Below are 14,082 nucleotides of genomic sequence, written 5' to 3' on the forward strand. Positions count from 1 at the left end.
GGCCAATGACGTTGGGGCTGGAGAGGCGCGCCTAGCTGGGTATCGGTGGGCGGCTGGGCGCGTGAACGTCTGGGGGTAACGGGGGTAACATATCTTTTGCCTATCCAGAAAGATTGTAGGCGCGGTGATAGGATGCGCGACGGTCCAGCCGTTGGCGTCCGAGCGCCGTTACCCCGCATTTTCGGCCCACGCTTGACGGCGAAAACGAGATAAGGCGAAGAGAAGAGAACCAACTGCCGCCAATGTCTCCTACCTACCCGACCAGCAGAAGAAACCAGAATGCCTCCTCCCCAGCAGCAGTCGCGTCGCAAATCCGAGTCGGGAAACGCCCGCGGCCGCGTCGCAAAGCGTTCCTGTAACGCGTGAGTGTCGTGGCCCTAACGCAACGCCTATCAACCTGCTAACACGCGCCCGTTCCAGTTGCTCGCGATGCCGCAAACAGAAGATCAAGTGCTCCGGAACCCAGCCCTGCGAGGCTTGCAGCAAGCGCGATTTGTTCTGCGAGTTTGATGAGCGCGAGCAGAAAATCCTGGTGTCAAGAGGGTAAGGCTTGGGTTTTTCTTTTCTTTCTTTATGCCCACGCTAACTGGCCAGGTACATCATCGACCTGGAGCGGAAGCTGGCTCGTCGGGAGCGTGCCGATAATACCGATTGTAGCACGCCCAGCTCAGCCGGCAGCGCCACCCACCACGCTGACAGGACCACGGATGGCCGTCCGTCGCCAGACAGAACCGTGCCAGACGAGCCTCACGTGCACATGGCCGATCATGATGATGTCTCGGTTCGAGACGAAGGATCGGCATCAGGTCTTGCGCCTGATGCGAGGAGGTGGAGCGCCCAAAGCTCTCGCCCAATGACACGCTTGGACCCCGTAGCGTCGAACCTCACCAATCCACTCTCTACGGGCCCGTCTACCTTTATGGGAGCTGGCAATGGAAGGGTTTGTAAGTGTGTCATCCATACCACCTTTTGCTTGAGTCTAACGAGCGTGCAGTCTATCTTGGGACGTCGTCGAATTGGTCATTTACTCGGCGGGCTTTGAGTATGACGCATGAACACATCCATCAAACACCGATCCCCACAGCATCTCTCCTTTTCGACGGCTCTGCGTACGATCTGCAGTGGGACGGTCACCGGACCACATCAGGCCCGGACACTCCAGCACTGCCGACGCTCGACCACACTATCTACTTGATCAATGCAGTCAAGTTTCACTGCGGCCAAATGTTCCATCTATTCGACGAGGAGTCCTTCATGGCACGTGTCTATGACTTTTACTTGGACCCCAGCCCCTATGTTGCGGCAGTGGATCCGTGGTATGTTCATTTCCTAGTTATTCTCGCTTTCGGAAAAGCATTTGTTGGGAAGAGGAATCCAGACAAGAGGCCTCCTGGCACCGACTTCTTTGTCAAAGCTCTCCAGCTGCTGCCAGAGATGAGTGTGCTTGGGAGGGAGCCTTTGATGTCGACGGAGATACTGTGTTGCATTGCCTTGTATTTTCAATGCTTGGACTTCCGACACGCAGCACATAACTATGTGAGAGCATCGTGGCCCGCACTTCGAGCGAAGCTGACGTATATCGCAGATCGGACAGGCCATGAGGATGGCGCTGGGCCAGGGAATGCACACTGACATGCCTGTGCAGCATCTGGGCCACACGCAAGTCGAAAGATGTCGCAGGGCTTGGTGGACGGTATACGTGCTGGACCGTGAAATGACATCTTTAATGGGTCTTCCCCAGTCAATAAATGATGATGACCTGCATCCTGACCTGCCGACCTTCTCCGGGTCGGTCCAGCGAACAGCCGCCCTGGGCATGCAGATCAAACTGTCCCGTGTTATAGCCAGTATCAACAGGGGTAAGTGAACGCTTATCTTCGTCCATTTCTTTAGCTAATCGTCATTGTTTGCTAGGAGTTTATGGTTTCGATGGGAAATTGAACAGCAAGTTTCTGCTTAGCACGAAAGCGGCGCTCGCGGACATTGCAGATCTAGCCGACGAGCTTCGCAATTCTTTCCCTTTGCATTTGGACAATCCCATCAGTGGAGTGTCAAGAACATCTGCTTATCTCCATTTGCTCTATCACCAAGTAAGGCTCAGTTCTTATCACCCCCTCCTCTTTCCTGATCTTCGATGTGCTAACACTGCGTCCAGTGCGTTGTCCTCGCGACCCGACCACTGTTGTTTTGCTTCTTGAAGATACGGCTCGAATCTCCGAATTCTTCTCTGGACCTACAAAACACTTCGCAGTCAGTCTGGAATCTGACAAAAATGTGCGTCGAATCGGCGCAACAAATGGTCAACGTGTTGCACTGCGTACGAGCGCAAGGGCTTCTCGGTAAGTGACCTCATTCTTCCCTCTCTGGACATGACCAACGGGCTTACGCGGGCTATTTTTGGTTCTGTGCAGAGACATTTCTTCCCTTCGACCTCGAGTCCCTCTCCGTATCAACGGTAGCTCTTCAGCTCGCGCGAGCAGTCGACTCGCGACTATCAGAAAACTACACTCTGTGGCTGCACCAAGCATGGAGCATCTTCGAAGAAATGGTCACGGACGGGAACGTGGTAGCCGAGTTCCAAAAAGCCGAGCTGCAGCAGCTGGACGAGATGCTGTGCCTGCTCCCGCAACAGCCACAGTCGCGATGCCTGTCCCGCTCCCCGCCGTTCAGCGCCCAGCAGGGCGGCGGTGCTCTCGATCGCCCGCCGTCCCAGATGCCGCCTACTGCTGCTTCTATGCCGCCGACTGCTGCTCAGACCGTGGATAACGGCCTCTTGCCGTCGCCGATATCTGGGATTTTGGAGGGCTTTAGCTTTGATGGTGGCCTGACGACGGCGCAGATCATGGACACGGCCAATTCGATCGAAAGCGGCGATACGGAGTGGCTGTCTCATACCATCCTGGAGCACAGCATCTGGTAGGCCACGGAATCAGTCTTTCAGCAGCAGTGCAGGTTTTGCCAGGCCGGTTGCCGAGGATCAAGATGCGGGAGGAGCCCGGAAGCCACGGAAAGCAATAATGCGGGAAAGCTGAGCCGAGCCGAGCCTCATACACAAACACACAACATCGCGAGACAACTTCAAGAGGCTTAAAAGCCGAATGCAAAAAACCGCATTTCTGGATCTAGCTACCTATCAAGTCTACAACAAACAAGCCCCGGAATTACCACCACGCAACCCCAAATGATGCCTCGCGCTCTTTAAAGCTTCGGCTCCGGCGGCGGCCGAATCTCCGCAAACTCCTTCGACTCGCCAAGGCGCCAGCTGACGTCGCCGCCCCAATTCTGGCCCTTGTCCTTCCCGGCCTGCGGCTCCTTCCAGCGCCAGCGCGCGACGGGCTGCTGGCCGTCAGGCGCCTGCAGCAGGTCCTTGACCCAGCCGCCAACAATGGGGAACATTTTGAAGCCGTGGCCCGAGTCGGCCGAGAGGATGACGACCGACGACGCCGTGTGCGGCACGTAGTCGATGATGAAGTCGGAGTCGCTCGAGTCGGCGAACCAGCAGAGGCTCTTTTGCACGAGCGGGCGGTTGGCCAGATACGGCAGCGTGTGCGCCAGCAGCTTGCGCACCTGCGCCTCGTCGTGCGCCGGCATGAAGGCGCTCTCGCGCAGGCCCGGCGGCAGCGACACGCCCGTCGCGGGGTCCGTGTTGATGAAGCCGCCGCCCATGGGGCACAGCTTGAGCAGGTTCGTCTTGGGGTCGGGCTCGAAGAGGAAGCCGAGGTCGCGCGCGTAGGTGACGGGAATGCCGCGGAGGGCAGAGGTCTCCTCGTCCGTGAGGCGCACGTGCGCCACGCTCCACGATTTCGCGACGACCTGCTGCCCGACGGCGGGGACGAGGCGCGCCGCCGCGGCGCCCGCGGCCACGATGACCAGCTTGGCGGCGTGGAAGCGGCCGGCGCGGGTGCGCACGCCCGTGCTCCGCCGCCCCTGCGGCGTGTCCTCGTAGACAATCTCCTTGATGGCGCCGTGGAGCTCGCCGAGGAAGAAGCGCACGCCGCGGGCGCGGGTCTCGCGATAGACGGCCTTGAGGGCGTCGCCGGAGTGGGCGTAGCCGTCGAAGCGGTTGAGGTAGCCGTGCCAGCCGGACAGGGGGGCAGCGTTGTCGTACTGCCAGAAGAGGTCGCGGATGGCGGGTGCGTCGTCGATGGGGACGACGTGTTTGCGCAGGGTAGGGTGGCGCTCGGCCGAGGCGCGGAAGCGGTTCAGCGTCTCTTGGGCTTTGGGCGGCGCGGCGCCCGAGACGCAGTGCAGGAAGCCGGTGCGGTGGAAGTGCGGGGCGAAGAGGGGGGATTGCCAGGCTTGGATTGCTTTCTTTGGGGCGCGTGGGCGCGTGTCAGCAGGGAGGAAACAAAGTTGTTCAAACTGGATGCGTGCGTACGATAGTCAAGTCGGTATAAAACGGGTCCTCATACTCGGCGCGCACAATCTTGTTGAGGTCGTTTGCGGCCGAGCGAGCAGGCGGGACAGTGCTGTCCTGCTCGAAGACGGCGATGTTGGTGTAGCCGGCATCGGCGAGGTGGAGGGCGGTGGAGAGGCCGAAGGCGCCAGCGCCGACGATGGCGATGGGGTCGTCGCGCTGGAGGTTGGGCGGCATGCTGGGTGAGTGGATGAGTGAGTGGGTGCGTGAGGGAGGGCGTATGTATATGTCCACCCATCCATCAACCCACCGCACCCGTCTATCTATCTATCTCAACGACGCGTCCTCGCGCGTCGCGGCAAGGCGACCGAGGCAGTCCGACTCCGACTGCCAGACGGCAGGAAGCACAGCAGCGGGAGGCGTACCGGCGGTGGCGCGGCGACAGCGCGGCTTATCTCCAGCCCCCAGCCATGTATGTATGGCGACGCACGGCACGCACGGCGAGGCATGCCGGCCTGCCTGCCCCGGCCTGCCCCAGCCGCCCCAGCTAGCTCCCCGCGTTTTGCCTTGTTTGTGGCGCTCGGCCCTAGGCTGTCAGTGTCGGGCGGGGCTGCCGATCGCTTGCTATCTCGACTGCAGTGGTGGCACCAGCGGGTCGCTGCCTTGAGCGGTAGGGGTGCCGATGGTGGGGCGTTGGCGTTGATGGTGTCGGATGGGCGTGCGTGCGGGGTTGTGTGGGTTGTGCGCATTCTCGACTTGACACTGACACTGACACAGACAGGACAGGGCACGCTTCCGCCTCAGACTCAACCTCAGACTCAATCAATCGCTTACTCCTTCGGTAGAGCGCAAAAGCACAAACAAGACAAGACAGGACAAGACAGGACCCGAGGACAGACATGACAGCGTTTTCGCATTCTCTACACGCGCGCTACCAGTGATACTGATACTAACTAACTACATTCTAAAGCCCAACCCTCTGAAAAAAAGCACCCATTCATTCATTCAGTCTATCCACCCCTCAATTCCTCATTCAGTGATTACTCGGGTACTTGAACGTCGTCTGCGGGAAAAACTCCTCCTTGATCATGCGCGGGCTCGTGAAGCGGCGCAGGATATCCGAGCTGCCTGCCTTGTCGTTGGTGCCGCTTGCGCGCGCGCCGCCAAACGACTGCTGCCCGATGAGGGCGGCCGTGGTCTTGCAGTCTTTTTGCACGAAAACAGTCAGCTTCAAGTCCAAAACAACACGGCGGTCTTGTCGGGTTTGATGGGTTGCTTGAGGAAGTAGGGAAAGGACTTACTGATGTAAAAGTTGCCCGCCGAGTACCGCAGCGCGTTCTCGGCCTCGCGGATAACGGCGCGGTTCTCGGCAAACACGGCGCCCGTAAGCGCGAGGCCGCCGCCGTTCTGGTCTACGCTCTTGAGGATCTTGCTCCAGTCGCCGTCGGGGTAGACATGCACAACCAGCACGGGGCCGAAGATCTCGTCGTTGAAGAGCTTGTGCTCGGGCGACGTGGCCTGGTAGGCGGTGGGGTGGACGTAGAAGCCGACGCTCTCGTCGTAGGTGCCGCCCGCGATGAGCTTGAGGCCGGGGTCCTTGTTCGCGGCGTCGATGACGGACTTGATCTTGTCGAAGGAGCGGCGGTGGATGACGGGGCCGACAAAGGCCTCGAAGTCCTTGTCCGGGTTGCCGACCGTGATCTCCTTGATGCCGGCCTTGAGCTTGGTCAGGAACTCATTTGCGCGCGACTCGGGGACGTAGACGCGCGACGTGGCGGAGCACTTTTGGCCCTGGTACTCGTAGGCGCCGCGGATGGTGTGGTTGACGGCGCTGGGGATGTCGGCCGACGAGTGGATGAGGTGGAAGTTCTTGCCGCTGGTCTCGCCGACGACGCGCGGGAACTCGCGGTAGGTTTTGTTGCCGATGCCCTGGCCGATGCGGGCGTAGATGGTGCGGAAGACGTCGGAGGAGCCGATGAAGTTGAGCCCCGCAAAGTCGCGGTGGGCGAGCACCGTGTCGGTGATCTGCTGCGCGTCGCCGGGGACGAACTGGATGACGTCGGGGGGCAGGCCGGCCTCGAGGAGGATCTTGTAGACGAGGGTGCTGGCGTAGATGTTGTACTGCGACGGCTTCCACAGCACGACGTTGCCCATGAGCGCGGGCCCGGAGATGAGGCTGCCGCCCAGAGCGGTGAAGTTGAAGGGCGAGACGGCGTAGACGAAGCCCTCGAGCGGGCGGTAGTCCATGCGGCTCCACATGCCGTTGGTGCCGCGCGTGGGCTGGCGCTCGAGCAGCTCGGCGGCGAAGTTGCAGTTGAGGCGGAAGAAGTCGGCCAGCTCGGCCGCGGCGTCAATCTCGCCCTGCCACGCGTTCTTGCCCTGGCCCAGCATCGTCGCCGCGATCAGCTCGTACCGGTACTTTGTCGTGACGAGCTCGGCCGCCTTTTGGAAGATGGCCGCGCGGTCGACAAACGGCGTCTCTTCCCAGCTCTTCTTTGCCTTCAGCGCCGACTCGATGGCCGCCGACACTTGCTCTTTCGAGGCCAACGGGTAGTTTGTGAAGGTGGTGGCGTGCTCCGAGGGCAGGACTTGGTCTTCGGATTTCGACGTGGCTTGGACCTTGCCGTTGTAGAAGATTTCGCTGCGCACCGGGAGCTGCGAGCGGAGCTTCTTGAGAGCTTCCTCCAGCTTGCGGCGCTCGGGAGAGCCTCTCTCGTAGGTAGGCTGATGCGACGCATTATCAGTGAGCTGAACCTCTTGCCATTGGAGCTGTAGGGGCTTACGTTGGGCTCATTCCTGGCGTCTGGTAGCCTGAATGGCACCGTGGCGTTTGTGCGGAGCTGCTGTGTGGTGATTGCTGGGGGAACGGCGCGCAGGCTTCTCACGGAAGGCCGCACAGGGCGAACCATGTTTGCTGTCAATGCTCTGGTGGCGGCCATGGTTTCTGCAGGAGAAAGAAGAGGAGGCGGAGGAGGAAAGAAAGAAAGATGCGACGAGCAAGCTCTCATTGTCGCAAAGCTGCATTATTTTATCTGACGCAGGTAGCTACCCGAAGCGGTAATGATTTGCGCCATGTTGGGTGCGCCGGGAGTGTTGCCGAATCAACGTCCATGTCGATCGTCGTCGGGAATTCATCCGGTCCCCGCGCTGATGACACACTTCAACGCCCGCGCAAGGCGGCACAATGTTGCAGGTCTATCTGCAAGGCCCGGGAGCCATGTCGGGAAGCCGTAGATAGGACGCGGATCACCCAAATCCCGGCCGAGTCCCAATCCGGCATCACTCTTAGCTAACACTCTCCTCTAATCAGTCAAGTTACATTATACTACCTACGTAGTCTATCTACCTTCTCGTGTCATTTACATGCGTCTCAGTCTCCATGAGCCGAGCGACCGTGACAGCCTCTCGCAGCGCCCGCCCCACGTGGCCGCGAACGGCATTCTCCTCCATGACCATGAGCCCGGCAATGGTGCATCCCTCGGGCGACGTGCCCTGGTCCTTGAGAATGCCTGGATGGATGCCGCTCTGGAGGAGCGAGGCCGTGCCCTGCATGGCCTGGTAGATGGTCGTCTGGGCCATTGCGCGGGGCACGCCCACCGCCACGCCGGCATCGATCAAGGCGTCGCAGATGACGGCGAAGAAGGCCGGCGTGGATCCCGCGAGCGCCGTGTTGGCGTTCATCAGCTTGGGATCGATGCGGATGGTTTTGCCGACGCGCTGGAAGATGGCCTCGGCGAGCTGCACGTGTTCGTCTGGCAGCGCGGGCTCCGAGATTTCAATGGCCGTGAGCGACTGCGCCACGAGCCCCGCGATGTTGGGCAGCGTGCGCAACACCCAAGCGCGGCCGTCCTGGTTGCTGGCCGTGGTTTCGCTGCCGTACAGCGTGGTCTCGAGCTTTTGGCGCGTCCATCCGGCGACGACGCTGATCAGCAGCTTGTTCGCCAGGGCGTCGCGGACGTTGGGCGCGGTCAAGACTGCCTCGATGTCGGACGGATCCGCGCCCAGGACGACGACATGGGCTTCTTGCAAGGCCTTGACGTTGTCGCCTCTGGAGACGGTTAGGCGCTGCAGGTTTTTGGAAAAGCGCTCCTTCAGGGCCTGCTCCGATCTCTCGCTTCGCACGCAAGCGACGAATTTAGCAAAGAGTAATGAATCAGCCTCATTGGAGGACGGGTTGATCAGATTCTCGAGAATAGCGGTTCCCAGGTTGCCTGTGGACGGGCCGTCAGTATGCGCGTGTAAGCGTGCAAAATGCGGCTAAAACATACCGCAGCCCAGGATGCAGAAAGTCTTGTTTCTGGCCTCTGCCATATTGAGGATAGACGGATGCGGGGTAAGTTTGCCGTGATGGTGCTGGGAGATTGCCCGAAAGGAATTGACGGATGGTTGGTTCAGAGGAAGGCGGCCCGGCTGCAGAGTCCCGGATCAGCCAAACAAATAAACAATTGATCGTTAGTAATCGAAATGACGTCGTGGCATTAGATAGAACGGAAGAGCTTCCGAGCTGATAAGCGTTCAGCCAACGGCTCTCTTCCCGTGCATGATGCGGGGTTTTGCGGGGAAAAAAGCCAACCGGCTCTGCTCTCCGCGCGGGGCTCACGAAAACACATAGCATTTGCGGGGTTAATGCGGGTAGATGCCGAGAAGCCCGATTGCCCATCCATTTGACGCCATAACCTAATAACACCTTATGTAAAAAGGCCCTGACTAATCATATCTTCATTCCCACCTCGTGCCAAACCACCGCGACGGCGACAAGGCCTGCCGCAACCGCCGCCCCACCTCGGCCTTCAACGCCACGTACTCGTCCATTGTGCGCGACGCAGCGTCGCGGTTCTCCGACGCCCGCCGCGTCAGATAGGCCAGGCACTCGCCCATGCTGCCCCACGTCGAGCACTTGTAGACGTGGGGTTCTGCATCTCCGCTGCCACCGCGCTTCAGCTGCAGCAGCCCGAAGCTGACCTCGTCCGACATGCCCTGCAGCTGCGCGAAGCCGACAGGCACCGTCGGCAGGCCCGCGCGCACCCGCTGCTGGTGCAGCTCGTGCGCCGCGAGCACGCTGGCCTTGTTGTGCCCGGCCAGCACGAGGTTGACCGACGGGAAGGGGCGGCCGGCCTTGCCTGGGGTGCCGAACTCGCCGATTTCCTGCCGCAGCGCGCCCTGCGCGATCGAGTTGTACGCGTCGTCCGTGTCCTGCTTGGTGTCGTGGATGAGGGAGCGCTTCTCTGACGACAGGTACGCGCCGCGCACCAGCTTGAGGCCGAGCGTGAAGCCCTCGTCGCTGGCCATGGCGAGGTGCTTGCCCAGCGTCGTCGGCGTGCTCTTCAGGTACGCTTGGTACGTGTTGTAGATGAGGGCGTAGCCGTGCGTGTTGTACTTGCGCATGAGGTGCATGCCGACGCGCATGATGCCCCATTGGAAGTGCTGCGACTCGGCGTCGATGAGGATGCGCACGCCGCGCTCTTTGCACTTGGTGCAGATTTCCTCGAGCGCGTCCATCATTTGCTGGTTGGGGAGCTCGCCGGCTGAGAGGGCTTCGGTCACTAGAGGTCCGGCTCCGGTCAACCTGGGCTGGGCGTTAGCATATCTGTTGTTAGTTCGATTTTAGGGGTCTGAGATTGCACTTACTTGACTGCCAACTGATCGCCCTCCTCCAGTATCTCCACTGTCCGTAGCGTGCCCTCATGCCACGCTTCAATGTTCGCGCACTTGGTCGTCTTCCCGTCTTCCGGGAGCGCAACGCCCAGTGAATGCTGCTGCTTCGTGCGATGGTCAAACACCGTCTCCTTTGCGTAGGTGAGGATGGTGCCGCGGAAGCCCATGTCCCGGAGCTGCCGCGTGGTGGACAGCGTCTCAGCCTCGGTCTCGCCGGCGCAGAACTGCTTGTAGAACGTCTTTTTGAGTATGTAATGAAGGACTTTGTTGCGGTCGACGTCCAGGAGGAAGCTCCTCTTGGGCTTGCAGAGTGCCGACAGAACAGAAAGAGAGGGAGCAAGCAGTAGCGGTCTCGAGGATATCGAGTTGATGAAGACGGATCTTAGGAGCACGCTGGTTGGGAGAGCCGACAGAGGCGATGGAGTGTCGTCCTTTGTTCGGGTTTCCCTCGAGGTTGGACCGCTCCTCTCCTTCCTCATAATCCTACTAATGCTTGGAGCAAAAGTAGACTCATAGCGGCGGTTCTTGATCCTCAATGCTTTCGTGGGGATCATTTGGGGCTGGAAGAAGCTTTGCGTTTCCCAAAGCTTGTGTGTGTGTGGTGCGAAGATGGTTGAGCACTTCTGAGTTGGAGAGACTTGCAACAATAAGGTAGTAGAGCCTTTTGAACTACTTCTATGGCTGAAGGCTTAATAGTCTCTCTTGTCGTGGCCTATCTCGAGCGCTTAACACCCATCGGTTGCCCATCCGATGGCGCTTTTACCCGTTCCAGATAAGGCGTAGGAACGCCTTCCGAGGAGCATCGTCGACGCAGCTGCGGAGCTGTGCGACGGTTAACCAAGCAAAGTTAAAGAATCCGAGAGGCGATATCCACTTTATACTGGCTTCTGCCGCTTTAGGTATGCCCGTGCCGTCTATGTTCGAAGTTGGACGCTTTGGGATGGCGTGGCTAAGTCTTGGCCATTGCACATGGTGGCTTTCGATTGGAGGATGATCCAGTTCCTTGCCCGGTTGACTTACCGGCCCGACGCTTTGGCTTCCGCCTCGCAACCACTGTGAGACGTGAGCGTTGTCAGTGGCAATGATAAGGATTCTGAGCCTCGTGAGCTGAGGCTGTGGCGATAAGTACGAGTTATCGCTGCCATGCAATCGGCTTGTCTACATATAACCCGCATGTCCACATTTTCGTCCTTATCTTGTTACCTTCGTGTCGCTCGCGGCGTGTTTCTATCAGCATTATTGCTCAAGGGCATTACTACCGATCCACCACCAGGCATCTGCAGGGTATACCGATTGTACCCGCAGTTTATTTCCATTTTGAATCTCGTGGCTTCCTTTTGGGAGGACCATAATGCTAGCCGTACTGTAGAAGTCTGCTGTCGTCCATCTCTTTCATTTAAGTGAGGTTAACAGAAACGTCTACTTCTTCCGTAACGATTTAATCATAATTATATCGCTGCCTTGGATTTTAAATATAGTTTATAACATTTTTTCCTGGACATAAGTGGCTGATGTTATCTAGTCCGCTTTCGGTAATCCTTCGTATCGGTACATCCTCCAATCATGCATGGAAACACAAATAGGCTAACGATGTTTAGTCAGCTGGTTAGTATCTTCCCTCTCTCCACAGAGCCCGGATATTTTGCTCGCCCTCTATTCACCCTTAACTATATATTGCGGAGAGTCTATAATACCTATAGGGTGCTCTTGAGGTAGTTAGTGTAGGCTATCGTGCAACAGCTAATAGGTATTAGATAACATTGAAAAGGTACAAGGATACGAAGTACAATGATAACTTAAGATATACGGGTATATAAATATATAGAAATACTAGAGAATACTATATGGATACGACAATAAAAGAATTCAAAGGGGATAAGAACATTCACGATTATGTAAAGATAAGAGCAGAAAGTAAACCACATGTCAATGCAGGTGTAACGTCACGACTCACGAGGGGTGGACAACCGCAAACTATTCAGAGTCCTCTACAAATCCTCAGTTTCCTCTACACTAGGTTTTTAATAGCCTTTCTATATCTTTCGCTTATGTAGAAAATCCATCAAAAACATGCCCGCAACGGCAAGTGCTCCAAATACTATTAGGACTTGATACCCAAACTTGTAATGAGGCGCGTCTTGCGTAGGGAAGAGGACGACTGCGTACATTAAGTAAGAATAGGCTATTAATTCCGCACATTGTGCTGACGTACCTGGAACCCATGCTCCAAATGCATAAGTGAAGATGTTTCCGGTCGCAACAAGCAACTGTCGAAGATTTGCATTGTCCTGCATAGCTTCGTGTCCCCATGACTTAATACCAATGGTCAGCGGAATGGATTCAATCGTCTTTTATTGTCCGGGACCAAGTACTTACTATAACAATAGGTTGTGATGCTTGGCCGACATACGATAGATAGAATCCTGCAAGTAGCGGCGCTTTCGGGACGTTCCAGATGGATAAAATGATGTTGGATACCAAAACAACGGCTTGGATAATCGTGACCAGAGTGAGGCGGTAACCAGTGTAATCCGACAGTGCACCAAATGCCACTGCAGAAACAAGACTTACGGCGCTACCAGCTGTTGGAAGTGTGTTGATCCGAACCACACTGTATCCTTCCGCTTTTAGCCATAAATTAAAGTAGTTTCTGCCAGAGCCGGCTTCAGCTACCATCCTGTGTACGAATTAGCAATTGAAAGATTTTGTTGTCGTATCGTAACCTACAAGGCAAAATAAACGTCCATATTTGCCAATCTACAAAGACTTTCTTGATTTCATTCCACGTAAGCTTGCGCGGAGCCGCTCTTCCAATCTTTCCAACTCTTTCAACGCCATACGCACGATCCTGTTTCTTCTTGTCAGTCAGAGGAGACAAAATACAACCAACACACAACTTACCTCAGCGCTGAAGTAGAAAGCTCTCGTGTTGTTCGGCAAATCTGGCAGTGCGAAATATCCCCACAGCGCAATAGGGATAGATATGATGCCGTCGAAAATGAACAGCCACCTCCACCCGGCAAGCCCCGAAACTCCATTGAGACCCGTGTACAAAGCGGCTTGGAGATACCCACTGAACATGCTCGCGATCGCGCTTGATTGCTCGAACAACGCCATTCGTTTTGCGAGCTCCTTCTTGCCGTACCAGCTCCCGAGGATAGCGGCGTAGCCCGGGAAAGCGCAAGACTCCAACAATCCGACGAAGAAGCGAAGCGCGTATAGCTGGGCGGAGTTAGTGTTTGTTGTTGAAAGTGCCGTTCGGACGTACTGTGTTGATGTTTTTGGCGCTGGCCATGACCATGACTAGAATGGACCATGCGAGCTCGCATGATGGAATCCAGATGGAGGGTCGCACGTATTTTAGCTGCATCATTTGGGAGGGCACTGTTCCTATGATGATGCCGATGTTGAAGAACGTGTTTAGGTAGTTTCTTTCGTTTCCGTATAGTTGAAGCTGGATAAAACTTTCAGTGAAAGGTGACGCTAATAATAGAGTCTACACTTACATCTTCTTGCATCCCACTGACGAAGGCATTGCCTTCTCAAGTGTTAGCTCGTTACGTGCTCTGATTTCGGAAAAGGATAACTACTGTAGTTTTCTTGGTCGAGGTACTTGATGAAGTAGCCGAGGAGAATATATGAACTGTTCGCGTTAGATGTTTCCAAATAAAACCTGTATACTAGCTTTAGACCTACAAGAGAAAGCCGTCAAGCCTTCGCAAATATCTGCGATCTCGAGCATTTTTCGTTTCCGTCACGGGCGGAGTTTCGGTGTCCGAGTGAGAGCCCGGTTCGACATCTACTGTGTTGACCGTTTCAAGAGCAGGATTCTTCACCGCGCCTGTCATGGTTGACGACGTTGTACTACCGCAACAAGATAGAAAACAACAGTATAGGTGGTTGTTTGCTGCTTTATCTGGGTTATCTAGAGTCTCGTTTGAGCACGTCATTGGAAGGATAGATTCGCGAAGTATGTCGAATGCCGAGAGCGGGGAAATTGCACCATCACCACATGCTATGCAATGTGCTGTTTTAACTTGGAATTTCATTCGGTGCTCCAATAAAGGCGC

The 14,082-nt window shown here is 56.7% G+C and overlaps 5 protein-coding genes across 5 annotated transcripts; 1 reads left to right on the forward strand and 4 right to left on the reverse strand.

Annotated features, from left to right (window-relative positions):
* The first annotated feature begins 239 nt into the window (after positions 1–239).
* Positions 240–3,192, forward strand: K452DRAFT_150693 (uncharacterized protein). Its single transcript, XM_033535533.1, has 8 exons — positions 240–362; positions 421–543; positions 595–944; positions 995–1,536; positions 1,586–1,859; positions 1,915–2,090; positions 2,156–2,339; positions 2,412–3,192. The coding sequence occupies exons 1-8, from the start codon at positions 280–282 to the stop codon at positions 2,918–2,920; spliced, it is 2,241 nt and encodes a 746-aa protein (XP_033399673.1). The 5' UTR covers positions 240–279; the 3' UTR covers positions 2,921–3,192.
* Positions 2,738–4,594, reverse strand: K452DRAFT_316753 (uncharacterized protein; the record flags this gene model as incomplete). The annotated part of the gene is made up of 2 exons (XM_033544000.1): positions 2,738–4,311; positions 4,379–4,594. The coding sequence occupies 2 exons, from the start codon at positions 4,592–4,594 to the stop codon at positions 3,199–3,201; spliced, it is 1,329 nt and encodes a 442-aa protein (XP_033399674.1). The 3' UTR covers positions 2,738–3,198.
* A 702-nt stretch (positions 4,595–5,296) lies between these two features.
* On the reverse strand, positions 5,297–8,739 carry K452DRAFT_349817 (uncharacterized protein). Its single transcript, XM_033545618.1, has 5 exons — positions 8,626–8,739; positions 7,721–8,568; positions 7,007–7,081; positions 5,659–6,976; positions 5,297–5,563 (listed from the first exon to the last, which is right to left on the reverse strand). Exons 1-5 carry the CDS (start codon positions 8,666–8,668, stop codon positions 5,391–5,393), a joined length of 2,457 nt encoding a protein of 818 aa, XP_033399675.1. The 5' UTR covers positions 8,669–8,739; the 3' UTR covers positions 5,297–5,390.
* A 248-nt stretch (positions 8,740–8,987) lies between these two features.
* Positions 8,988–10,566, reverse strand: K452DRAFT_345324 (uncharacterized protein; the record flags this gene model as incomplete). Its single annotated transcript, XM_033545448.1, has 2 exons — positions 8,988–9,923; positions 9,986–10,566. The coding sequence occupies 2 exons, from the start codon at positions 10,564–10,566 to the stop codon at positions 9,077–9,079; spliced, it is 1,428 nt and encodes a 475-aa protein (XP_033399676.1). The 3' UTR covers positions 8,988–9,076.
* A 1,479-nt stretch (positions 10,567–12,045) lies between these two features.
* K452DRAFT_223853 (uncharacterized protein) lies at positions 12,046–13,860 on the reverse strand (the record flags this gene model as incomplete). Its single annotated transcript, XM_033536651.1, has 9 exons — positions 12,046–12,170; positions 12,225–12,324; positions 12,389–12,689; positions 12,736–12,860; positions 12,914–13,234; positions 13,281–13,466; positions 13,519–13,550; positions 13,603–13,655; positions 13,709–13,860. The coding sequence occupies 9 exons, from the start codon at positions 13,858–13,860 to the stop codon at positions 12,046–12,048; spliced, it is 1,395 nt and encodes a 464-aa protein (XP_033399677.1).
* Between the last annotated feature and the right edge of the window lie 222 nt (positions 13,861–14,082).

The sequence above is a fragment of the Aplosporella prunicola genome, assembly GCF_010093885.1.
Source record: "Aplosporella prunicola CBS 121167 unplaced genomic scaffold K452scaffold_7, whole genome shotgun sequence".
Lineage (NCBI taxonomy): Eukaryota > Fungi > Ascomycota > Dothideomycetes > Botryosphaeriales > Aplosporellaceae > Aplosporella > Aplosporella prunicola.